A 27,592-nucleotide genomic window follows, 5' to 3' on the forward strand; every position below is an offset into this window, starting at 1 on the left:
GCCTGTGGTAAAGACACTGACATGATTTTTCCTGGGATCTTAGAACTTTTGTACCCATATACCTTTGTGGAAGAGATATACCTTTGTTCCCTGAGGAAACTTATGCCAGCTGTTCAAAGATCTATTACTGTGCAAGTGTTTGAAGCATGTCCTTAGAATGCATTGTGTCATGCTGCAATTTAATCACTAGCAAGCTCAACCTTTAGTCCTAGTTTATTGAAGATTCCTTCTTCTTTATCTAAGAAAACAGCTTTGGAGTATGTTCTCTGCCCTTCATATGTTGATGGGCAAAATGTGTGCTAAGTCATAGGTTCATGCACACTAGCGTTTTTTATAAGCTCAAAAAACGCTAGAAGAAAATGCTGGATGAAAAATGCTGATAATAGCAATTGTGTGCTGGCTTGTAGTAGCATTTTAGTAACTTTTTAAGCTGCTATAAGCTATTATGCGCATTTTCTTTTCTGCTCCTAGAAGCTCATAGTTTTATTCTATGTGTCCATGCACACTATTTTTTTCTAGAAGCATTTTTCAAGCTTAAATGTTTAGGAGCAGCTGAAGCTTTTATCTTCATGTCCTGTAAAAACACTAATAGAGCTGCACAAAAACACTATTATCAGCATTTTTTTCTAGCATTTTTTGAACTTCTAAAAAATGCTAGTATACATATAATAGCAGCATTTAGGAGAGCTAGCATTTTTTTTGCCTTTTTACAGTACATGAAGAATAAAAAAAAAGGTTTTTAGTTTTAGTTTTTTAGTAGCATTTAGCATTTTTCTATACTGAGAAAACCCTCCCAAAGGCTCTTCAAAAACTATTTTTTTATGCTCCTAAATGCTAAAGCTTGAAAAATGCATCTAGCATAAAATGGTGTGCATAGAAAACAATACACTAACACTGTTCATGGAGCCTTAAACAAAATGTAAAGTTGGTAGAGCTCATTAAACAAATATAAAGTGTGCAACAATTTAAGTAAATAATGTGCAAGTAATCTATACTATTCTATGCCACTATAAAATTAACATTTATACGAAAAATTTTACAGGAGGCGGAGGATGTCTGAATAGACGAAAGACAGTGGTGTGGTTTTACTGCATGTGACGTCACATCCGGTTCTGAACTTCTGGTTTTCGGGTGGAACACATGCCAGTTCCAGGGAAAACAGAGTGGAGCGATGGTACTCCCCTGATAGGAGTAAGAAATATCATAGTGTGCCAAACATTTGTAGGCACTTTTATATGTGTGTATAAGTGCAAAATTTTGTGGTTTTATTTATGTTAATACATTTGATGGTTTTATGCAATGAGTCTTCTTTTTGTGGTCTGGTTTCTATATGGTCCTGGTCTGCTTTTTGTACACTTTACATATGTTTACAGAGTGGTACTAACTTTACAGTTTGTTACTGGGTGCACTGTTTTTGTGTATGTTGTTTGGTAGCTGCTGTAGCAACATTTCTTTCTCTTTGAGTTTAAAATATCTACTGTGATGCAGGTATCTAATACATTATTATAAGCCACAGTATTAATGCCAGCAATACATGACATGGGTAGATGAAATTAGAACAGCATGTTGTTTCTCGTTATGGCGACATAAGATCACTGGACACTTGAATTGTATATTGATACACATGTTGATGGTGTTGAGGTCCTTACCTTGGCTCCCTAATCTGGATGAAATTAGCTCTGGAATAGCAGCCATTATGTATATGATATATGTACATGAGTGTTGTAATTATACACGTTTTGAACAAAAATTGGGGTAAATGGATGACATGGAGATAGATTGTTTATTTTTTTAAGTATTATTATGCTAGATAGACTTTTATTCATTATCATATATTCTTTTTTTCTTTTTTTTTTTCTGTGGTAGTCTATTTAGGTGTACGTTTAATAAACGGAGAATTTTTCTCTCAGTTCAGTTCTCGGCAGTTCTGGGAAGAAAATTATCTCCTGCAGCCTGTTTATAGAGCCGATAACTTCTGTTCTCAGAGAGAGAACAGAGGAGATCCATGTAAGGGGGTGGGCTGCCTGTGATCTTGTGAGATTACAATTCAGTTGTGTAGATAATAGGGATGTAACGATATCAAAATCTCACGGTACGATACGATTTCGATATTGACCTCACGGTACGATATTTATTGCAATATTGTGGGTGGGGATGAAGATGATGGAGTAGCATTGTGAAAATGGATGAGGATGATTCTGAGTGGAGATGAGAGTTACATTGTGGAGAGCCTCTTCACTATGTAACTCTCATCCCAACTCAGAATCATCCTCATCCATTTTCACAATGCTACTCCATCATCTTCATCCCCACCCAGGCCAGATTCATCCATCCCTTTCCACATTGTATCCTCATCCCTGTCCAAAAATTCCTGGAGAGGGATAGATTCTGGGCAGGAATTGGAATACATTGTGCAAAGGGAAGGAAGAATCTGGCCTGGATGAGGATGATGGAGTTTCATTGTGAAAATGGCTGGGGATAATTCTGGGTGGGGATCTTTTCTCCACCCAGAATCAACCCCAGCCATTTTCACAATGCAACTCCATTATGGCAGCTTGTCTGGTGTCCGTGTCCCATTAGAGGAGTCCAATCAAAAGTACAGGCAGCACAGCAGCAGCACCTTGCTGCACACCCATAACTCTGTCAGTGACTTTCCTCCACACTGCTATCTCGATTCTACTTCATGCACCTGCAAGGCTGGAGCCACTTCCCCCATTGAGAAACTGACTACACCCCCATGCCCGAGTGCTGCCCAATCAGATAATACTTAACTATCTTTGAAAAGCAGGCTCTGCCTCAGCAGGGAACTAAATGGAGCGGAGCAAGTGTCCATGTTTTACTTGTGGGGAGCAGTGTTGTAACTTGTAGGCGAGCTGGACTGGTGAAAGATGCTTTCATCTCACTTGCAGGTGCCACACGGGGGAAAGCTGGTGACATGTATCACTATCACGGCGGCTCTCTCTCAGTCTCTCCCACAAACCCTGCCAACACAACACCAAAACAGCAACCCCCCAGGCACCATGCGAGCACGGGGGGGGGGAAGCTCAGGCCCCTTACACACTGCCTGTACCCCCCTGATGGCGGCCCTGTTTACACATTACTCACCGGCGGTCCGGTGTCACTGGTTTGCCGTGGTGCCTGCCTGGAAGCATGGCTCTGCTCCGCCGAGTCCGCCGCTCTCCTGCGCTGGCTCCGCCTCCGCCCCACAAGCCCGCCCACCCACACTGCTCCAAACCAACTGGCAGACGCTCGCCTCGGCTCGGCCAGTAAGCACTGCAGCATAGAGGTGAGTGACAGACAGGAGCCGACGAGACACAGAGACGGCGGCCAGACCGTGCACCCACCACGACGATATCGGGCCATGTGAACCACCGCGATACCGCGATAGCGGCAATATCGTTACATCCCTAGTAGATAACTATATATATGATAGAATACAAAGAGACTTCCCTTCTCTCAATTATATCTCTAAATATATATATATGTATATATATATATATATATATACATACTGTACTGTAGATATACCAGGGGCTGACTGAAAACTTTTGGCCCAGGGGGGCAAGTACAAACCAGAGGCCCATGGTGCAGCGACTCGGCCCCCGTCCCACTTTCCCTCTTCCTGGCCTCCTCCCGACCCCAATTCCGGGCACTCTCTACTGATTGAATGCCGGTTCCCCACCTGGCCAGTAGGGGGCAAATGGGGGGAGCTGGGACAGCTCAGTCAGGGCTGGCTGGGGGAGGAGAGTCTCCAGTGGGGCATTGAACCGACCTCTGCTAGGACCCAGTTTACACCATCCATGCTGGGGGGGGCTGCGCTAATTCCTTGTCTTCATCCAACACTCAGTAGGTCAACGGTGGGGACTTTTTACTTCTCTTCACCAGTAATCCTTTAGGCATGTCTGTGGCAGAAGCAGTGCAGCCTTTTTACAGGGCATCAGAGCAGCCCTCTGCCCCTGGGCCAGTCCTCCCCTGATATATATACTGTGTGTGTGTGTATATATATATATATATATATATACACACACACACTATCTTACAAAAGTGAGTACACCCCTCACATTTTTGTAAATATTTTATTATATCTTTTCATGTGACAATACTGAAGAAATGACATTTTGCTATAATGTAAAGTAGTGAGTGTACAGCTTGTATACCAGTGTAAATTTGCGGTCCCCTCAAAATAACTCAACACACAGCCACGTCTAAACTGCTGGCAACAAAAGTAAGTACACCCCTAAGTGAACATATCCAAATTGGGACCAGAGTGTCAATGTTTTGTGTAGCCACCATTATTTTCCAGCACTGCCTTAACCCTATTGGGCATGGAGTTAAAGAGAGCTTCACAGCTTGCCACTGGAGTCCTCTTCCATTCCGTCATGACAACATCATGAAGCTGGTGGATGTTAGAGACCTTGAGCTCCTCCACCTTCCATTTGAGGATGCCCCACAGATGCTTAATAGGTTTTAGGTCTGGAGACATGCTTGGCCAGTCCATCACCTTTACCCTCAGCTTCTTTAGCAAGGCAGCAGTCATCTTGGAGGTGTGTTTGGGGTTGTTATCATTTTGGAATACTGCCCTGCAGCCCAGTCTCCAAAGGGAGGGGATCATGCTCTGCTTCAGTATGTGACACAGGGAAAGAGATGCACACCGCTCAGGCAGTTGGAGCTTCACAGCCAGCTATGGGTGCAGGACCTTGGATCGCCACCGCAAACAGGATACAAGAAAAATGGCCGCACACCAAACGATGGTTCACGATGAAAGGCTATATTTAGCCAGGATGCACGGTACAGCAAAATGGATGGTAGACATGTTTCACACGACTCACAGCATGCTTGTTCACTACCAAGCATTCTGTGAGTCATGTGAAACATGTCTACCATCCATATTGCTGTACCGTGCATCCTTGTTAAATAAGGCCTTTCATCATGAGCCATCGTTTGGTGTGCGGCCATTTCTCTTGTATCCTGCTTCAGTATGTCACAGTACATGTTGGCATTCATGGTTTCCCCAATAAACTGTAGCTCTCTAGTAGCACTCTTGCAGCCCCAGACCATGACACTCCCATCATAATGCTTGACTGAAGGCAAGACACAGTTGTCTTTGTACTCCTCACCTGATTGCCGCCATACGTGTGTGACACCATCTGAACCAAATAAGATTATCTTGGTCTCAATAGACCACAGGACATGGTTCCAGTATTCCATGTCCTTAGTCTGCTTGTCTTCAACAAACTGTTTGTGGGCTTTTTTGTGCATCATCTTTAGAAGAGCCTTCCTTCTGGGATGACAGCCATGCAGATAAATTTGATGCAGTGTGTAGTGTATAGTCTGAGCACTGACAGGCTGACCCCCCACCCCTTAAACCTCTTTAGCAATGCTGGTAGCACTCATATGTCTAGTTCCCAAGGGCAACCTCTGGATATGACGCTGAGCACGTGCAGTCAGCTTCTTTGGTCGACCATGGCGAGGCCTGTTCTGAGTGGAACCTGTCCTGTTAAACCGCTGTATGGTCTTGGCCACTGTGCTGCAGCTCAGTATCAGGGTCTTGGCAATCTTCTTATAGCCTAGGCCGTCTTTATGTAGAGCAACAATTCTTTTTTTCAGATCCTCGGAGAGTTCTTTGCTATGAGGTGCCATATTGAAGTTCCAGTGACCAGTATCAGAGAGTAAGAGCGATAACACTAAATTTAACATACCTGCTCCCCATTCGTACCTTTGACCTTTTAACACTAACTAGTCAAATCACACCGGGGGGGGGGGGGTGGCTAACTAGGCCCAAATTGGACATGTTCACTTAGGGGTGTACTCACTTTTATTGCCAGTGGTGTAGACATTAATGACTGTGTGTTGAGTTTTTTTGAGGGGACAGCAAATTTACATTGTTATACAAGCTGTACACTCATTACAAAGTGTAATTTCTTCAGTGTTGTCACATGAAAAGATATAATAAAATATTTACTAAAATGTGAGATAATTATGCATATTTGTATATTTATACATAGACAGTGTATATATTATTTATAATAATGTTTAACCCACTGGTGCTGATATATACAGTGCCTTGCGAAAGTATTAGGCCCCCTTGAACTTTGCGACCTTTTGCCACATTTCAGGCTTCAAACATAAAGATATAAAACTGTAATTTTTTGTGAAGAATCAACAACAAGTGGGACACAATCAAGAAGTGGAACGAAATTTATTGGATATTTCAAACTTTGTTAACAAATAAAAAACTGAAAAACTGGGCGTGCAAAATTATTTAGCCCCTTTACTTTCAGTGCAGCAAACTCTCTCCAGAAGTTCAGTGAGGATCTCTCAATGATCCAATGTTGACCTAAATGACTAATGATGATAAATAGAATCCACCTGTGTGTAATCAAGTCTCCGTATAAATGCACCTGCACTGTGATAGTCTCAGAGGTCAGTTTAAAGTGCAGAGAGCATCATGAAGAACAAGGAACACACCAGGCAGGTCCGAGATACTGTTGTGGAGAATTTTAAAGCCGGATTTCCCAAGCTTTAAACATCCCAAGGAGCACTGTGCAAGCGATAATATTGAAATGGAAGGAGTATCAGACCACTGCAAATCTACGAAGACTTGGCCGTCCCTCTAAACCTTCAGCTCATACAAGGAGAAGACTGATCAGAGATGCAGCCAAGAGGCCCATGATCACTCTGGATGAACTGCAGAGATCTACAGCTGAGGTGGGAGATCCTGTCCATAGGACAACAATCAGTCGTATACTGCACAAATCTGGCCTTTATGGAAGATATCCATAAAAAGTGTCATTTAAAGTTTGCCACAAGCCACCTGGGAGACACACCAAACATGTGGAAGAAGGTGCTCTGGTCAGATGAAACCAAAATCAAACTTTTTGGCAACAATGCAAAATGTTATGTTTGGCGTAAAAGCAACACAGCTCATCACCCTGAACACACCATCCCCACTGTCAAACATGGTGGTGGCAGCATCCTGGTTTGGGCCTGCTTTTCTTCAGCAGGGACAGGGAAGATGGTTAAAATTGATGGGAAGATGGATGGAGCCAAATACAGGACCATTCTGGAAGAAAACCTGATGGAGTCTGCAAAAGACCTGAGACTGGGACGGAGATTTGTCTTCCAACAAGACAATGATCCAAAACATAAAGCAAAATCTACAATGGAATGGTTCACAAATAAACATATCCAGGTGTTAGAATGGCCAAGTCAAAGTTCAGACCTGAATCCAATCGAGAATCTGTGGAAAGAACTGAAAACTGCTGTTCACAAACGCTCTCCATCCAACCTCACTGAGCTTGAGCTGTTTTGAAAGGAGGAATGGGCAAAAATTTCAGTCTCTCGATGTGCAAAACTGATAGAGAAATACCCCAAGTGACTTACAGCTGTAATCGCAGCAAAAGGTGGCGCTACAAAGTATTAACTTAAGGGGGCTGAATAATTTTCCATGCCCAATTTTTCAGTTTTTTTATTTGTTAAAAAAGTTTGAAATATCCAATAAATTTCGTTCCACTTCATGATTGTGTCCCACTTGTTGATTCTTCACAAAAAAATACAGTTTTATATCTTTATATTTGAAGCCTGAAATGTGACAAAAGGTCGCAAAGTTCAAGGGGCCGAATACTTTCGCAAGGCACTGTAGGAAGAATCCAGCTTCTCTCCCAGATTCTCCATCTCTGAGTTGAAGAATTTGGGACAAGATATTTCGGATCTCATTTTCATAAACTGGCCATTTGTGACAGAGCGATTGCCTACTGTTATGAGAAGCTGAGAACATGTTCTTTGGTCCTCATCTCAGCTACATAAACCGGTAAACACGAGAGATCAGTTGTGATCTTACTACTCACTGAGGTCACCAAACACTCCAGAATAGTAAGGGGTTTGTAGGCTCTTAAATTTGTTTTTTTTTGGGGGTCAGGAATGCACCTAAATGGGGATAGTGAAGGGTTTCCCCTAAGAAAATCCAGTAGTTAGGTTTAGGACATCTAGAAATGACCAGGACTCATACCCTAAGAGTAGCCTAGGTGGACCGAGGTAAGGCAATCTGCTTTAAAACTGTTGGGACCCACCTTATAATGCATTTGTGAATTCACAAAATGTGCACTGTTGGTTGGTTGGTTGGTTGGTTAGACTCGGGGATAGGTTTAGAATACACAGAACAAAATAATTTACTAGAAATATTGTAAGGAGCACAATAGAATCTTCAATTTATTAAGATAACATGTAAAAAAGAACAAGTTTAAAACAGATATTTTAAAATTGATAATAAAATAAAAAAACATACAAAGATTGGATATCGGTGCACGTACTAATGAAAACTTTTCTACTGTCAAAACTCTTTAACCTTTAATGTAGCTATAGACAAAAAAAAAGATAATCGTGGTTTTACATGTTTGGCACATGGTAGATATTTGCAGACACCCTCTTGCTTATAGGTTTAACCCTTTCAATGCTGCTGATCTTAACTATTACAGCAGCAGCGCTGGCATAGAAACAGATTCCTAGCTGCTATACCAGCAGGAGTTTGTTTACATTTTTACTCATGGCTCCTGGCTTTGTCACATTGACAATGCATATGCACTAGGCACAGCTGATTGGCTTCTAGTGCTGCGCTTTCCTCTTCCAGTCTGTGAACTGACTGTATAGTGAATTACAAGCAGCAGATACCATCCAAGCTTAGGTGCTTACAATGATTGTTTTTAAGAATTACAATTCCCATTTTTGTTAATAAATACATAACTACATTTATTTGTGTTATTTTATTGGTTGCTGGAGTTAAAGTTTAACTTCTGCTAGTAATTACCCTATACAGCAAAGGTTAGAGTCCAAAATGCTTTAATACTGTAGTTCTTTAGTGACACAAAAAACAGGCAATGCATTTTAGTAAGGTGACCAGATTTTTAAAATGAAATCCGGGGATATATATATACATATTTCTTTTGGCAAATGGCACAGGACTGCATAATACACAGAGCTCTGGGTACAGGACTGCATAATACACAAAGTGCTGAGCACAGAACTGCATAATACACAGAGCGCTGGACACAGGACTACATACTACACAGAGCTCTGGGTACAGGACTGCATAATACACAAAGTGCTGGGCACAGGACTGCATAATACACAGAGCGCTGGACACAGGACTACATATTACACAGAGCTCTGGGTACAGGACTGCATAATACACAAAGTGCTGGGCACAGAACTGCATAATACACAGAACGCTGGGCACAGGACTACTTAATATACAGGAAGGTGTTAGGCATAAAGTACAGGGTTCAGAGGTTTGCTATGCACAGAGGACACCTCTGCCCCCACATCCATAGCTCACCTCTACACCCTTCTCTCACGGATTATCTCTGCAGCCACCTCTTATCCCTTCCCCCACAACAGCTAAACATTACATCTCTCCATGCAGCTGCATCAGCTTCGACTCCCTCACTGCCCTCACCTGTGTACAAACAGACCCCCCCTCCCATAGTCTCACTTCCCGGTCTCAGCCTTCCACACAGTAAATTTTTGGCTCTGCCTCTCCTCCACTGAACAGCAGCTGGAGCGGCAATGAGATCGTCCAGCAGGGGGCGTCAGCATCCGAGCCTCCTGGCTGTCTACGGTAATCCGGTCCTGAATCCAGGGACAAAAACTAGGACAGTGTCCTCAGTCCAGGGACTGTCCCCGGAAACCAGGGATGTCTGGTCACCCTAATTTTAGGGACCTTCAGCAAACAGCCTTAACACTGACAAAACTTCAGGCTGTTTTAAACAATCAGCAAACATTTGAATACAGATTCTGTTTACTACAGAGTTTACTTTGAGTACATATAAGCTTTTAAATCATTAAACCCTGATGAAGGGGGGGGAACTTGTGGCCCCTGAAACTTGTTTCCAAAGAACTTTAAAATGTATATTACGTATGGGCAAGTTTTAACTTTAAAATCTAAGCATTTTGGACTCCTCATCTTTTGCTTGGTGCTATTATTGTATTTTTTGTGCTAAGATCTGATCTTACTTAGCTGTCTTTTTTTTTTTACAAGTAGCAGATGAATGCAAGTAAAGGGGAGGAAAAGGAAGGCAAGAATATGCTACTGGGGTAAAGTGACCCGTTACCAGTATGCACATAGCAGGAACACCACAATATGTAAATTTAAGCAATGAGCACTTACTGCAGCTCTATTCATGCATTCAGTTTGCACTCCAGTAGTCTGATTAAGCAGGTTTGCTGTTTATTGCCACTGTTCTGCCGAAAACTCCAACTTTCCAAGATCTCCAACGACGTTATTTCCAATAAGTGTACACCAGGAATAATTGAAGATTTCGACCACTTTGTGTTTTCACACAACACCGGCAGCCCATACACTCCGGTAGATGGTATAATTAGTGCAGATTTTTAGTCTGCCTGCTAGTAACCAAAAACATGGCCGCCTCCAATGCGGCGACAACTAGCAGGCAGACTAACAATCTTCACTAATTATGGCATCTACTGGACTGTAATGGCTGCCGGTGTTGTGTGAAAACACCAAGTGGTCGAAATCTCCAATTATTTCTGGTATACAGTCACCGGAAAAAACTTTGTTGGAGATCCTGGCAAGTTGGAGTTTTTAGCAGAACACCAACTCCAAAAGTTTCAGGAGGGCTGTAGGCCTGAAGCGATTGTTGCTGGGATCTGCATAGGAAGTGTGTAATCTCAAATTGCAATGCATAAGCTGTGGTTGGGAGCAAGCCTGCACACATCCAGTAACAACAGTGGTTGAATTACACTGCTGAGAGAGCTCTTGTAAGTGTGCACTCAGCACCTCATTCTACATGTACAGTATTAGTGCAGAGCATCAAAAGAGTGATAGCTCTGCTATGATGGGTCCGCTGCTACCACAACCAACAAGGCAGTGACCAGGAGCATAGAATTAGACAGTGATCGAGATTTTCAAGACATGGTTTGGGGAAGCAGTTTCACAGATAGGGGTAAGCATACACAAAGGACACTGCAACAGGCTGCTGCGTTTTTGCTAAGGACAGCTTCTCTTTAGCACCAACACACGGATTTATCATTAAACTCTGATTTCTTCACAAGTGTGAAGCAAAGCCAGGCTCTCCTGGAGCTTAGTCCACACAGGTTTTATCTTGTAAATCCTAGTCAAAAGAGCAATATTTAAATCTGCATTTAGAAAGATCCCAGCTTTCTAGAAACCCTTGAAGCACCATTCAGTTCCAGCCTGGCACTGAAGGACACAGAGGTATGGCTAAGCTGAATTAGGCTGTAATCAGGTTTCAACAGGCTTTTGGAAAGCATACTGCTTATAGCTTGTTTAAAGTGACAGGCACTATTCTTTAAAATCTGGATCAGGCTAGAACTCAGTGGTGTTGGAATGGAGAGGAAGGTAAATATTTAATCAGATGGGCTGCAAGAGTTTCAAGAAAGCTGCTTAAGGCCCCTTTCACATGGGCGCCTCCATGAAGCAGGAATCGCATACTCAGCGGGGATCTCTCTGCTGATTCCCGCTGAGCAGACGGATGGCAGGTCCGTGTCAGCTCCGCCAAGCAGAGCACACACGGACACAGCCCGATCTCATGTATGGGGCAATCCATTGGAAACAGACCGCCTCTTCGTTTCCATCCAATGAAATTGATCTGATTCACCAGACGGATGGGGAATAGGTCCCCCATCCATTTGTGTTTGGCGGACAGGAGCAGATCAGATTGTGGCAGGTTGGCTGACATCCGCCATTCCATAGAAAAGACTGGAGAGTTCAATCTGGCCTGCCCGAAAAACTGACAGACGAACCTGATTGGATCGCCCATGTTGAAGGGACCTAAAGCTTGCTAAAAGCTTTATACGTGCTTGCTCACAGTGCTTCTCAACCATTTTTACAAGCTGAAGCCCTTGTGAACTAGACCTTTATTCTCAGCAAGACAGGTAAAAAGTAATCAGATGTTTAAAAAGTGAAACTAATTCAGAGGCATTGAGGATCTCTAAGACTAGGATTTAGAGTGTATTTCTACTATTTCCATATTAAAAAGCATAGCTACCAACTCTTACAACTATTAAGTATTACCTGAATGTTTCTGAAATTATCGTATAGTAAATACTTTTAAAATGTATAATATTAAATAATACTGTGCCGTTTCAAAGCATTTGCTAAATACAATCTCAATTTCTTAAGATTAAAGTGTCAATAAACCCGCATCATAAAAATCTATCAATAAATGGAATATTGCATACTCTTCATGCTCACTCAGTCACTATGGGATTCGTTTTCTGTAATCTGCCAAAAACCTGGTTGATCCTGCTGTTCTCTATCTCCACCTTTTGTGTCATGTCGCCAATTCAGCTAGGGTTTTTGCAGCTGTGGTGACAACACTGAAAAATGCTCAGTTTTCAGTGAGTTTCTATGCTGATCATTTCCTCCCTATCACACCTGAGCAGGCCATGTGAATATACAGTCACACATGTGGGTGTATACATAGTGGTAAATGATGGCCTACTCCCTCCCTCCTCCTCCATGCCCACTAACCAGCTAAACACAATGGGGGAAGGATATTACATAGATTGATGGAAGCTTCATCTCCCTCTTATTCTAAGACACAGGCTGAAGGGGCGTGACACAGCATATGACAGAAATCCACCCACACCATGTTATTGACAAAAATAATAAAGATTTGATTTAAAATATATATTTATATGACAATTACAAACTGTTTATTGATATTAATAATTTATTTTTACCCTGTATTCCAAAGGCTTTTTTTTTTTGTTTTTTTTTTGAACACGTGACCAGCAGCAGAGGACTAGAATCTCCTCCTGCTCATGTTTCCCTGCAGACAGGCTGGGAAAGATCTGGGTCATGTGACAGCTATATATCAATTTGGAAAAAGGTACTTTGATGGGTTTTTTTAAATTAAAGTAATTACATTATGTACAACAAGAGTCGCACTAGATATTTTATAGTGTATTCTCCCATGTGTAGACTTCTCTAGTCCCTAAAACATAAGAATGGACACAAGGAACATCAACAATGATAACGAGAGATGCAAAGTCCTCTATATGTTCAAGCGAACAATGTTAGTTCATAAAAGTGATGCTCTTTGAAGATATACACCCTGGTGTGTGTTAGGATGACACAAAACACTCCGTGAAACCCTCCACCACATGAAGCCTCTTACCAGAGGATGGAAGGAATTAAGCAGTGAGTAGTTTAGGACTACTACCACCTATATCCTGCAAGACAGCTCCAGTAGACTTCAAACGTACTCGCCCAAAGGGGAAGAGACCTCCAGGGATAGGTTCCAAATCAGCTGGAATGGGCTGGATCCTAGAGCACACAATCTGGAATGAAGACTGGTTCTCCTTCCTCTCTGCAGTCATGTGACCTGTACAGAGGACTTTGCATCTCTCGTTATCATTGTTGATGTTCCTTGTGTCCATTCTTATGTTTTAGGGACTAGAGAAGTCTACACATGAGAGAATACACTATAAAATATCTAGCGCGACTCTTGTTGTACATATTGCTTTTACATTCCAGGTGTTTCGAGTTCGCTGCTTTTTAAAAGCGCGGGTTCAATTTTATTATAAAGTAATTACATTGCCATCATCCATATAAAGAAATAGAATGGACAATGCAAATTAAACAGTGTGTGTTTAGTATCACTTTAAGTGTTTTAAACAAGTGCAAATATTTCTGACCTAGATGATTTGATTCAAATCTTGCTTTTAGATGTCTTGATGGTTATGCAAACTCAGCATTAAACATTATGGTACATCTGACATAACCAGAGTCTTTACACCTGACTGCATCATTCTTGTGCTTTTTTCTGTTCTAACACTTTAGGGGAAATTACTAACAATAAAGCTTGCCTCTGGTGCAGACAAAAACATACACAGGTCTATAATCCTCTAGAACTGTGCAGAATAATGATTTTCAGAGAAGTAAGAAGGTATTTATATTGCACTTGAGTAACAGACTGCAGCGATACTTGTCCTTGTTTTTCGGATGATAAAATATTTCCTTTTGGAATTTTCATGTCCTCCAAAGTAAGGTTGAGTGTAACATATTTTAACATTCTTCGATGTTATAAATCCAAATCATGAAAGTCAAAGAAGAAAGTGGTGGTTAATTTTCTTTCCTGTGCTTGCTTTTTGCTCTCAATTCATTCTTCACCATCAAACTGTGGATTCTGCACAGTAGTAGTTGCATCGGTAAATATCGGGTTGATTTGCTACAAAACAATACAAACACATGGTTTAGGTAGGGCTCCACTTTTACATAAGATTTTCCAAAATGAAAAACTAGCTTTTATTTAATCTGAGGCATTCATTCATGACCAGGCTATAGTTTTCAACTTGTTCTGAGGCTTTCTTTATCTTTTCTGTTCCCTAATTTCTAATTATTAAGGCTCACCTTTAATTTTTTCTATGTTAGCAATAAATAAGCAATTACTAATCTGCTTTAGCATTTTAATAATCACAACAACAGCAAAATAGTGGATAAATACTTGTTTCAAAAACCTGAAACACAATTTAAACAGTTTTCATTTTTATTTTTACCCAGTTAGTGAAATCATAGACATCTTCCTGTACTGAATTCCTTTTTTCTATACCACAAATATATTACATGCGCTTTGAAGAATATATAGAACCATTCACATTTTTCTTCTACTAAACCCTAATAACCTTATAGGTCCAGATGCATGAATCAATTGCAGTTTGGGCAGAAACCAGGTAAAGTGTATTTGTATCCAAATCATTTTCTTTTTATAGAGACCGAGAGACATGGGAAATCCAAAATTTTACAGTTGTCACCACAACAGATAGTAGGGGGAAATTTTCTGATAGGAAAACCTGTTCTGGTGACAATTGTCTAAGGATATCTGCTCCTACTTCCATATGTGTCTTAAGGAGAGTAAGTGAAGGAAAACCTCTAAAAGGACACAAATAGCATAAAATACTTATGGATATTCTTATCTTACCCTATGCTACATGAAAAAAAAAAAGATTTAGCTAAAAACGCAGTTCAATTAACCACTTCCAGCCCTTAGGCCAGATATATACAGTCTCGGATAGAAGCGGTTCTACCAGGCTCATGGTTGCAACATTTCCAGCAGGTAACTGGCTTTCATGTAAAAGTGACTGAAGTAGCTCTACAGCCACCTGATCACTATTTAATAGTATGTGGAAAGGGGCTACCTCTGCCCCCACCTCCCGTCTGCCCACGGTTAGGTTAGCTGCAGACAAAGGACGGGAAGGAACATCCGTTCCTCCTCTTCCTCTGTGGCGAATAAAAACAGAAGCTGGAATCACTTTTGGTTCTTTGTTTACTGGCCAGTATAGACCAGTGAAGCAGCCAAACAAATCAATGACAGTTTGAACAGCTGCTTTAAAGGGCAGAGGAGCGTTAAGGGGACCTCAGATCTCTCCATGACAAAGACCTGTCACATCTGCCAAGTATATTCAACAACTAAATGTGATAGCACTTATTAATTCGGGGGTGTTGCACTATTTCTTGTGCTGTGGTATTGTTATTTATCTACATGTGCCATGTTGTTTATCTTTTGTGATAGCAATAAAGTCAAATAAAAACAAATTAACTTCACAGGCGTGCAAAATTTTACATTTTGACATGTTTAATATCTATTCACTGGGTGCAACATCATATTTTATATTTTACCCAAAAATTGGGTATTATATTGTGTTTGTGTGTGATAATTTGCATTTGATAAATGGCTGTGCAAATATCATGCAAAAAAAGAAAAAACTACAATAATTTTACTGGTTTTAGAAATGATAAAATGTTTGGTGGTTCTAAGTACTTTTCGTGCAAAAAAATAAAAATGCTGATTTTAATATGAATGTGAGCAATGTCAAAATTGAAGTGGTTAAAAAAATGTTTTTATGTTCTAAGAGGAAGCTGGAGTACCGGATGAAGCCAGTAACGCCATGCAGTGCAAACGGAACCCAACCCCCACACTGCAAATTAAAGCTGGCCATACATGGAATAAAATGAATCCCTTTTATCAAGGACTGGATGAATTTTGATCCATGTAAGGGCAGGCTGGTTGTACAGAAGTCGATCTTCCAAAAGACTTCTGTACAACCTGCCTGTTGGAAAATTTCCACATGATCAGCGCCACCGGCTATAGCCGGCGGTGCTAATCAGTGTATTCTGAAGGTGGGGAAATTGATGCTTTATTTAAAAAACTAAGAATATTCTTTTTTTTTTTTTTTAATTAAAGCATCAATTTTATACAGTTCAGCACTATGTTAGTTTTTTAATTCTCTGAGCACCACCCGCATGAGGATTACTGCACATTGAAGCAAGTGTCTCTGAAATAGGAATAAAGCTGCCAGCCCCTGAAGTTACACCCCTAAGGGAAAGGTTTATATGGGAAAATCGTAAAAAATGTGGACTGGCTCAGTGGTCTGGAACATCTAGATATATAATTAATATAATAATCAATAAATTATCAGCGCAACCAACTAGTGAAAAAACCCAAAGATGGTATAAACAATTAAACAGCAAATTAATACTGGTGCAAATAAGTATACAAATATCAGTGCAATAGTCCGGCTGCAAACACAAATTGTGTAACACCTCACAAATAATATGCAAATACCTATAAAAGTGCTGCGCCAGAAATACTTTATCAATATATAAACAGGTGATATTGATGGTGTAATAAATATCAAAAGAGTCTAAAATAAAGTCCATAAGTGTCCAAATAAAGGTGAAAAGAAGAGACTACCAACAAGGTAGTAAAAAAAACAAAGGTGGTAAGAAAATCATAAAAATTTCTTCACAAACACCGCTGTGCATGTATCCCACCACCGGCTAGATTGGTCTCTCACCTCAGCCACAGACCCATAAAGGGTCAAAGATTGCATATATCAGCTGTAGCAGCCTGGGGATTATCCTCTCCTAGCTCTCTCGGACAGCCCAACATAGATCACTCAGGTGGGGATGGATGAACTCCAATCAAACTCAGAAATCGGTGTATATATAAAACCAGAACCTTATGAACAGTAGCGCTCCCTCTCTCAAGATATTCGCCCGTTCATAGCCTGGTGCTTAGAAAGCATGTGCAGATACTGACTGTCGTAGTTGGTCTACAGTTCAGTTACTCTTTAGCGATGTGAAGGTTGTTCTGGACGGTCTCGCTGCAAATAACTGTGTGTCTTGAAAGTTTTCAGGTGTCAAAGATGTGACCAGGTCAAGTGTAGGAGAAGATTCCTGAATGTGAATTAGTATCAGTCTCTTGGCCGCACACCACCCAGATCCATGTATTCCTGCAGGTACTTGATTGGAGTTCATCCATCCCCACCTGAGTGATCTATGTTGGGCTGTCCGAGAGAGCTAGGAGAGGATAATCCCCAGGCTGCTACAGCTGATATATGCGATCCTGGGGATTATCCTCTCCTAGCTCTCTCGGACAGCCCAACATAGATCACTCAGGTGGGGATGGATGAACTCCAATCAAGTACCTGCAGGAATACATGGATCTGGGTGGTGTGCGGCCAAGAGACTGATACTAATCCACATTCAGGAATCTTCTCCTACACTTGACCTGGTCACATCTTTGACACCTGAAAACTTTCAAGACACACAGTTATTTGCAGCGAGACCGTCCAGAACAACCTTCACGTCGCTAAAGAGTAACTGAACTGTAGACCAACTACGACAGTCAGTATCTGCACATGCTTTCTAAGCACCAGGCTATGAACGGGCGAATATCTTGAGAGAGGGAGCGCTACTGTTCATAAGGTTCTGGTTTTATATATACACCGATTTCTGAGTTTGATTGGAGTTCATCCATCCCCACCTGAGTGATCTATGTTGGACTGTCTGAGAGAGCTAGGAGAGGATAATCCCCAGGCTGCTACAGCTGATATATGCAATCTTTGACCCTTTATGGGTCTGTGGCTGAGGTGAGAGACCAATCTAGCCGGTGGTGGGATATATGCACAGCGGTGTTTGTGAAGAAATTTTTATGATTTTCTTACCACCTTTGTTTTTTTTACTACCTTGTTGGTAGTCTCTTCTTTTCACCTTTATTTGGACACTTATGGACTCTATTTTACACTTTTTTGATATTTATTACACCATCAATATCACCTGTTTATATATTAATTAAGTATTTCTGGCATATAATTAATATAGACGTCACAACTTCACCATTTCATCCTAAATAGAACGGGGTACCTCCACAACTGGGGTAGTCAAGCTGAAAAAGAAAAAGAAAAACCCAGGACAATCCCTCTCAAGAGCCATGGGGAAAAAAGTCGTTGTATAGGAGGACCGACCATGGTGTACTGTAAGTTGCAAAACATTTCCTTTATTGAAAATTAATAATAAATTTAATAAATTTGAAAAACAATAGAAGCAAATGATTCCCAAACAACAAATTGATAAAAACCACACAGACAACACAATAGCAATCGAGACATTCAGACGGGCCCCATTCAGACCTCTGTGCGTTTCACCGATGTACTGCCCCTTGAAGCAGGATTTAGCTTTAATAAACCTAATTCATTGAGTCACATATATGGAGGATAATCTGAGAGTAAGCTCCAGTGGGTAGGTCCGGTAGGTGGATAAGGTGGCTCTTGAATTTAAAACAAGGTGCACTGATGACCACAGTGGACTGAAGTCAGCCTGTAATATGGGTGTAGCTGCAATCTGAATCAAGTCATCCAGGTTATCAGTCAGCTAGTTTACATCTAAAGCGAACACACAGTTTGGAAAGGCACCTGGATTACATGCGTCCCACTTGAACTTTACAAGTAGGCACTATTGGCAGACAAATCAATATGCTGATGTTGGTTTTTGTGGTAAACAAGAACACATACAGCGGGATTCGTGAAGGACATAATAGTCATTGAATTACACTTGGCTTCTCACCATAGTCCCGTGTCAGGTTGCCTGAGTCCTTTTCATTCATGTGCCAAAGTATTGACGTTGGCTATAGGGTAGTCTATGCCAGATATAGATGCCTGGATAGTAGAATTTAGGTTGGGGCTTCCGTCCCATAAAGTGTGGGCCGCCTGTGAGTTCAAGAGCTGGCGTCCAGCGTCCAGCCTCCGCTGGAGCTTCCTGGGACCGCCGGTGGAATGCACTGTGAGGCGCAGGGTCCGTCGTGCTTCTGACGTCGATACATTTCGCATATGTCACGTACGCTTCTTCAGGACGTAAATCTTCTTCAGGAAGATTTATATGGACCTGTTTAAGGTCTGTATATGAGGTGAGCACATATTTTGAATAGTGAAGGGGCACAAGTTTGTGACCCATGGAGAACACCAGATTCACAGAACAGTGCTGTTTTTAAGGACCCTGTTCCGTTTTTTTTATTTTTTATTTTGAGCATTTATTACACGGAGTGTTGTCACTAGGAGGTGTTATATATCAAGTGTGTGTTATTCGCTCATTGTCATTATTTTTGATATGCTTATACTATCACGGTAGACAATATATATCAGTTACTGAGTTTTTTTTTTTAATTGGGGGTATTACCACTGTTGTAAACATATCATGTATTTGTAGTTTATTAACTTTTAGCACTGTTCACATCTACAATTGATTTTTACTAGAGGGGTAGCGCTTGAATAAATGTATTATTTAAAGTGTGATGGTAAAGGCTGCCAAAATCTCTAGACTATGAATGATGGTGAAGTTTGTCATAATTCATTGAACTGAAATACAGGGAGGGCTGACAAAGGCCAACATGGAAACGTGGATCCACTGGTAAAATGTGGAAGCCTTCAAAGCCAGGATTAATACCAGCCTCATCACAAAGTGTGTGGGTCACCAGGACCAAGAAAAAAATTATTTTTATTACAGGTAATTATATAATGCTGACAATTTATGCTGCACTTACGCATCCATGCCCTCAGGTTTATAATCTAAGGTTCTTATTTTACAAGAGTAAATACACACACTAGGACCAGCTTAGACAGACAGTTGCCAAATAACCTAACAGCATGTCTTTTGAGTGTGGGAGGAAATCTGAGTACTTGGAGGAAACCCATGCAAACACTGGTAGAACATGCAAACCACATGCAGATATAGGCGTGGCTGAGAGTGAAACGGAGACCCCTAGTACTGCATAGCATAAGTGCTAACCACTAGCCACCATGCTGCCCAGGCATTTGTAAGACTTTTTTAAAATCATATTAAGCAATTAAAGTGATAAACAGAGGCATACAGTCATAAGTAATGTGCAATCTGATTTTTTTTTTATCTAAATGGAGTCTTTCACTCGCTTGTATTAGCTGACATAGTGATGATATAATTGTGAACTTCTCTTTTTCCCAATTGTTAGTTTTGAGTCTGAAATTGATTTTAAGGGGGTACCTATGCAAAAAAATGAGTCGGTCCCCCTAAAAATTTATACCAAACCTTTAATCTGAGTATGCTCCCTGGCTGGCCAGGAAAGGGAGGGCTGGGGGATGAGCGTGCCTGAACCTTTCCAGCTCATATGTTCTCATCATGGGGGTTCCTTGCAAACGGGGGCCCCTCTGACAACGCACCTTGTCCAAATGTTGATGAGAAGAGCCTCTTCCCCACCACCTTGGCTTATTGTAATCTGGAAGCCCTCCTTACCTATAAGTGGACAACCAGATATTGCCTTCCCCCCTGAATGACAAGTTTGGGGGATGAGAGCTATTCTATACAGGCGGTGGGGTCTCCTGGGTGACATCATTGACTATATTTAGCCCACATTTGGCATTGCCACATTTGGTTACTGATGTCATTCTAGGTTAAAACATTTTTTTGTGAAAGAGTAGGGGTACCAAGTACCCCATACTCATTCACATGGGTAGGGGGTGTACATGTTCCCCAGGGAAGTGCCCACCCCGTTGGCTGGTAGCTGTCAAAGGTATGACATTTATTATTGTATCCTTAGAAATTGTGTTGAGGAATGTTAAAGAGAACCTGTGCCCCTGTATTTACATATTCTAAAAAAGCAGTAAAAGCACTGTAAAACAATTTATCTCTGTATGTATAAGCATTGTGAAGAAATGTATTTTTACATTTCAAAACACATGCATTGGATTTTTTTTTTCAACTATTACTTTCTTTTGCACCAGAATCTTAGCAACCTGCCAGTCTTCTAATGTAAACAATGAGCCGGTGTTTCTAAACAGACTGGAACTGAACTATAGAGTGTTGTGATCTTTGAGTATCATTGAGACTGTATAAGTTAACAATAAAATCAGCTAGAGAGAGCAGGGTTTGCTTGTTTAAATGAGCTTTTACTGCTTGCTAAGATTTTGTAAATATTTGAAGGTCCATAGTCTGGGCACATTATTAAAGAAATTTCAGAAGGGGTTAAGACCAAAAAAAGAAATATTCCAAGGGCATTAAAACCATTTAAAAGATTCAGGCAAATATAAAATGTCTTACCTTGTTCCATTTGGCCTTCTGTTGTTCCATCTGAAATCGGCTGTACTCCCTTCTATCATTTAATTCAGTTACAAGTTTCCAGATAAGAAGACAGCACACACCAATAAGAAGCACACCTCCAAAGGTTCCTCCGACAATGGCAATGACGTTGGGGGCTTCAGGACACTCTGTGGAGGAAAATAAACTTTAAAGCATATAGTCTCATGAAAAGGCAGGATGTTGTATAAAAGGCTGAAGACCAGGCAATAAATAAAATATGTATTTATAGGCGCTGTTTCAAAGCGAAAAGGGATTTGTATTTCTGTCGCTCTAGTTCTGAGCTTTACACCAAGCTGCAAGACAACACAGGACAAGTGTGGTGACGTTATAGCGCTTTTCCCTTCCCAACATGATTAGTCATCAGGAGTGAGCAAATGCTTTCAATATAAGGACACTTACCTGTCCAGGGATCCCGCGATGTTGGCCACCAAAACTGATTCATCCAGGCGGCACCATTGCAGCTAAGGAAAACCGGCAGTGAAGCCTTCAGGCTTCACAGCCGGTTTCCTACTGCACATGCATGAGTCGCACTGCACTTTCTGAATGGCCCTGTCACACAGGTCCCAGAAGGCAGCGGGGGGGATGGAGGAGGGGCTGATCTAGATGCGGAAATGGCGTACTTCGCTGCGGCGGGGTAAAGAGGAAGAAAAATAATTAGCCCATGTAAACAAGGTAAATCAACATAAAAAACAAACAAATGGCCAATGATGTTTTACCTTGCTGCTATGAAGCAGATGGTGCAAAGATGGAAATGTGGGTGGAACTCTGCTTTAAAATCTATAGCAACATTTAGACCACCTGGTTGTAGTGTGCTCAGCTCATAAAATTTAGTTCCTTTCTCCAATGTAGGTAAACTTGTCTATCCCAAAAAACTTCAAACCCGTCGGATCCTTATGGTCAAAAATGTTCAAATCACACTTTAAAGTATGTCTGTGTTCAAAATTTTAAATCATATATTCCTTTCCATACGGTATTTGAATTATTTCTAGCCGACTCCAATTAATCTGAACAATCTTGAAATTTGTAAACTAAAGCCCCGTACACACGTACCGATTGTCGGCCGTAAATATTCGACCGATGACCGATCGGCCGATTGTAGGCTTGTTAGTATGATGCTTCAGACAGCGCATTTTCGGCCGAACAGAATCGGGTGTGCAGGCATTCAAATTTTTGTTGGCCGTCACCAGAACGGCCGATTGTTCGCCAGTCAGTACAGATTTCGGCCGACAGACAGCAGATTAGCAAGACTGGGCATGCTCAGAAAAGAAAAAAGACAAGGAAAGTTAACCATCACATGACATCACTTCTGCAGTCGGCTGTTGTTGGCCGACAAAATTAGTGTGCAGTCTTTTGCAGTTTTCAGCAGACACGACAGCCCTGGACAAAAGACGGCCGATCGTTCGGCCGACGATCAGTACGTGTGTACGGGGCTTTACTTTGTGAAAAATTCTGTTACATGTATTCACTATGTCCTGTCAGTGGACATCTGTTTCACACATTTTACAGAGCCTGCCATCTTAAATACAGACTTACTGAGAGGAGGAGTGTCAGGTGGCAGAGTCAAAATAAAAATGACTGCTTGCAGGCAGCATTGTACTATGGGATATGTAGTCATTAGAAACTGAAAGTTAACAGCAGAAGAGAAGCTGCAAAGCATCCAGGGTATCCAGAAAGTTGTAGAAAGAGATGGCCAGCAGGCAAGCAAAACTCCTAACATGAAAGGAGGTGTTTTAGATAAGTTTATATTGGATTGTCAAATATAACTATTGTTTTTATTGCTATTACAATGGTGATGTTAAAAAATGAAAGTCTCTATGCTGTGACCATAGATCTCTTTTAAATCGTCTATGTGGATAAAAGGAACCACCTGTTAGAGCTTACAAATGTCTTGCCCACTCTTACAAACCTATTATTGCCTATTTCATCCCTACTGCTGCAAATATTTACTTCAGTTATTCATATTACGGTAACTGATGGGGGATATCCCCAAAATAGTAGCGGTCTTAGGCTTTATTTATGAATGTTAGATTTATTTGAGTTTTATAGCTGGTTACGGTTTGCCAAGCTGAGACTGAGTTCAGTTTGATTATTAAAGTAGAACTATAGACAAACTTTTTTTTTTACATTTTGGATGGAGCAAGGAAGGGTTATAATCCCTGTCATTTTTTTCACCATCTGTGTCCCACTGGGAAGATTACCCTTCACTTCCTGTCCTATAGCTAAACAGAAAGTGTGAAGAAATCCCTGAAAATCAAAAGGAATTCCTTGGAAACCCTCAGGTCACCAGAACTGGTTTCCCCATTGGAAGATTTTTCCTCTATTATTTTTCTGGGGACAACCAAAAATTTGGGATTCTTTTTCTTAACGTTTACTTTTAATGACAATGGTATACAGGACAAATCGAGAGAAGAAATCTCCCTAACAGGGGCATAGACAGCAATAAAAACTGACAGGTGTTTTAATCCCTCTCCACTCTATCAAAAACTTTAGTTATACTTTATTCTAAAGCATAGGATATAATTTTTTTTAGGATTTTTTCTGTATTAGCTCTGCAGATTGTGGGACACCGTAAATTACCGACAATTGTCAGCAACTGTGCCTCATTGTTCCTAACAGGGTTGCCTACTATTAAGTGCATTTGTGCATGTCTGTGTGTGTATGTATATATATATATATATATATATATATACACACCTGTGTGATCATTTTAGTATTAGCTATGACTAAGCTCTGATGTTAGTGTGAAATATGTTAGATGGAGTGCCGGGTTCCCTTGAATGTAGGGTGGAGAGTCTTTTAATATGTCTAAATAAAGGTGATTTTTATTGGATGTTCGGCCGACCAGATTCTTCCCTTCTACTTTTAGGCTACGTTCACATCTTGGCATTGCTAATTACAGGTGTTTTTTCAGGCGTTTTTATGGGCGTTTTTTCAGACGTTTTACAGGCGTTTTTGTGCAGACGTTTTTAGGTTGACTAGGGACCAATGGAAAAAAAATAAAAACGCCTGTAATCTGCCCAAAAAGAAGCTCATGTACTTTTTTGAGCGTTGGGTGTTTTGCTTAAAACGTCAAAATGCTCAGATGTGAACAGGGGCCATTGAAATGAATAGGATTTTCCTTGTTGGGGCGTTTTTTGAGCTGATCCTAGAGCAGAAAAACTCCCCAAAAACGCCCCAAAATGCCTCCATGTGAACTTAGCCTTACTGTAGTGATTAACTATACAATGTATACTAGAGATTTGTTACACTGGGAAATAAACATAGCCTTCAATTCAGGGTGGACTATACACTATATATAGCATTTCCTATATTTTTCATTGTGGAGATGCTCACTATCTAACATTGCAATGTCCCCATATGGTCAGGGTCTGGAGACAGCTCTGACATAAGATAAGTTAAGCCTCGTACACACGCAACAATTGTTGGCCGACCGATCGGCCGTCTTTTGCCCAGTGTTGTTGTGCTGGTTGAAATGTGCTCTAGACTGCACACGAATGTTTTCGGCCAACAACAACCAACTTCAGAAGTGATGTCATGTGCTGGTTTACTTTCCGTGTGTTTTTTCTTCTCTGAGCATGCCCAGTCTTGCTCATCTGATTTTTGTCTGCGCAAATCTGTACTGACTGACGAACAATCGGCCGTTCTGTTGACGGCCAACAAAAATTTTATAGCATGCACACCAGATTTTGTTCGGTCGAAAAGTCCGAGTCAGTTGTCGGATGCATCATACTAACAAGCCGACAATCGGCCGATCGGACGTTGGCCGAACATTCACGGCCAACAATCGTTGGGTGTGTACAAGGCATTAGATGGTTGTTTCTTGGCCTACAGAGAGTTGTGGGACTCTTTCCAACAGTTGCAGCACTATTCGCCCTATAGTTATTTATTCTGGAATTACTGACAAAATTTCCCTAAGTGACCAGATAAGGGAGAAAAAAAATGAAAAAATGTGTACATGAAAGGAGAACTGCGGGATAAAAAAAAAAAAAAAACACACACACACACATACTCCCCTGTATAGCTGAGTGATCACACCACGACCAATGCCTCCTAAAAAAAAAAACAGCAGTGCAAGTTCTGGCATAAGAGTATTCCTAGACAATCCTGTGCCTACAGCCTCCTAGCTGTATACGAGTTGTGTGAGAAGCACTGCTGCCTCTGACTGCTAGGCTCAAAAGCTTTGGAGTGAGACTTGGTGATGTTAGTACTGTGCTAGCCCTGGTTTTCCTTGCTGGAGAGGAATCTGTACTTGAGGACCTGCAATGTGTGCATATCCCTGCTTCTGCTTAATGCATTCTGTCGATCTGGGCTTCCTGTCCCTCTCATTTTGGTTTTTGAATATTCCATCGCACATCATCAAATCACCAGTCATTTGGGGTGCAGCTCTGACCAGAGAAAGCAAAGCTCTTCTCTTCTACAGTATGTGCACATCCTCACATAGACACAGCATAGAACAAAACATAGTAGGTCAGTAATAAAGAAAAGATCCAGCTGCAGGGAGCTATTTTCCTTCTTGTCTCTGGAGATCCTAAAATGTTAATAAATGCCACTTCTAAAAGCTCTCACCAGAACAGGGATCCTCAGTGGAAGATGTATCTCCTTTTCCTGTTCTGATAAAAACTTAAGTAATATTAAAGGTTTGGTTATTTAAAAAAAAAAAAAATAACAAACATGTTCTACTTACCTGCTCTGTGAAATGGTTTTGCACTGAGCAGCCTGATCTTTCTCTTCTTATGTCCCCCGCTGGCACTCTAGGCCACTCCCTCCTGCCGAGTGCCCCATAGCAAGCAGCTTGCTATGGGGGCACCTGAGCAGGCTCACTCCCGAGCTGCTGTTCCATGTGTCCATTCACACACAAAGCACAGCTCAGCCCCGTCCCCACTCTCTCCTCAGTGGCTCACTGGCTGTGATTGACAATAGCAGGTACCAATGACGACTGCTGCTGTCTCAGCCAATGAGTATAGAGAGACCCAGGAAAACCGAGGCTCTCAAGCACATTGCTGGATCGAGATGGAGCTCAAGTATTGGGGAGGCTGAGAGCACTGCTGCACACAGAAGGTTTTTTATAGAATGCATGAAGGTAAGAAAAACCTTTAGCCTTTACAACCACTTTAAAATTTTTGGATCTCCTATTTTCTCGCCTGGTCACCAAGACATATAGTGAGGCTAGCTTCTCCCAATATTTCATTTGAAGTGAGCTCAAGTTCACAACAGGCAAAAATGTCCTCTACTTACAGTATATACAGTACCTTATACTTATTAAAGTACCTAGGGGCTGGAGAAAGATGTATGGGAGATGAAAGTGGACAGAGACCTTCATTCTATAATACCCAATTATATGATGTTGCATTCAAATGTAGAAGTCAAATATCTTCTGCTGCTGCTTACCTCTTTTTAGGGTATACTTTATGGTGTATTGCTCTTCCCCATCATTTTCATGTAAGACATACTGCATCCAGCAGTTCTCTGAATCCTTCTCCCTGCAGAATGTCTCTTCTGTTAGCTGTTCCACTTTTTCGGCTGTTACACCAGGGCAAGCATATGTACAGTTCTTGGAGCTCTGTTCCCCTTGCGTTATATAGCATTCAACACAAGGTCTGGTTTACAAAAAAAGAGACAAATACTATTTTTTTTTTTAGTGCTTTTAAAATCTTAAAACTGAATTGTGAGCAAACAGCTAACACACAATATATATTATATATATTCTACCTGCTAAAGTATTTGTATTTATCCATTCATTCCTGAGAATTACACATCCTTGCCAGAGTACACAATCAGCTTGGTGACCTGATCTTACTCTACTGCAGTTAGGTAATACTACTAAGGTAATACTACTAGGTCTTATTAATAAAATCATGCCATGCTACATTAGAGTGACATGAATGTGAAAATTGTGATATTATTGGTATGAACAAGAAACAACAAAGAAAAAAACACTGTCAACCGATATTGTGTGTACCAATGCTATCTCACAAAAGGAATGGAAAAGGGACAATGTGAAATAGAATCAATTTTGCAGCTACGATAATCACTATGTGCTCACTCCATCATTTAACATATGAGCTTACCAGAAACAATGTTACTCTCGGTATGAGAAGTCAAACAGCGCTGAATATATCCACTTCCTGCGCTGGATCATGTACCCAGTAGGGTAGGGGGCGCATG

General features: G+C 41.1%; 1 protein-coding gene across 2 annotated transcripts in view; it reads right to left on the reverse strand.

The window, feature by feature from the left end:
* Nucleotides 1–13,738: 13,738 nt before the first annotated feature.
* ITGB2 (integrin subunit beta 2) overlaps nucleotides 13,739–27,592 on the reverse strand; it is a 156,686-nt gene continuing 142,832 nt past the window's right edge. For both annotated transcript variants that reach the window (XM_082262384.1, XM_082262385.1), the window contains exons 14-16: nucleotides 26,816–27,024; nucleotides 21,389–21,555; nucleotides 13,739–14,210 (exon numbers count right to left, since the gene is read on the reverse strand). In XM_082262384.1, the coding sequence (XP_082118510.1) occupies nucleotides 14,142–14,210; nucleotides 21,389–21,555; nucleotides 26,816–27,024 (445 nt within the window). In that variant the 3' untranslated portion in view covers nucleotides 13,739–14,141. The remainder of the gene's footprint in view (nucleotides 14,211–21,388; nucleotides 21,556–26,815; nucleotides 27,025–27,592) is intronic.

This window comes from Pelophylax lessonae (genome assembly GCF_965119305.1).
Source record: "Pelophylax lessonae genome assembly, chromosome: 6".
NCBI lineage: Eukaryota > Metazoa > Chordata > Amphibia > Anura > Ranidae > Pelophylax > Pelophylax lessonae.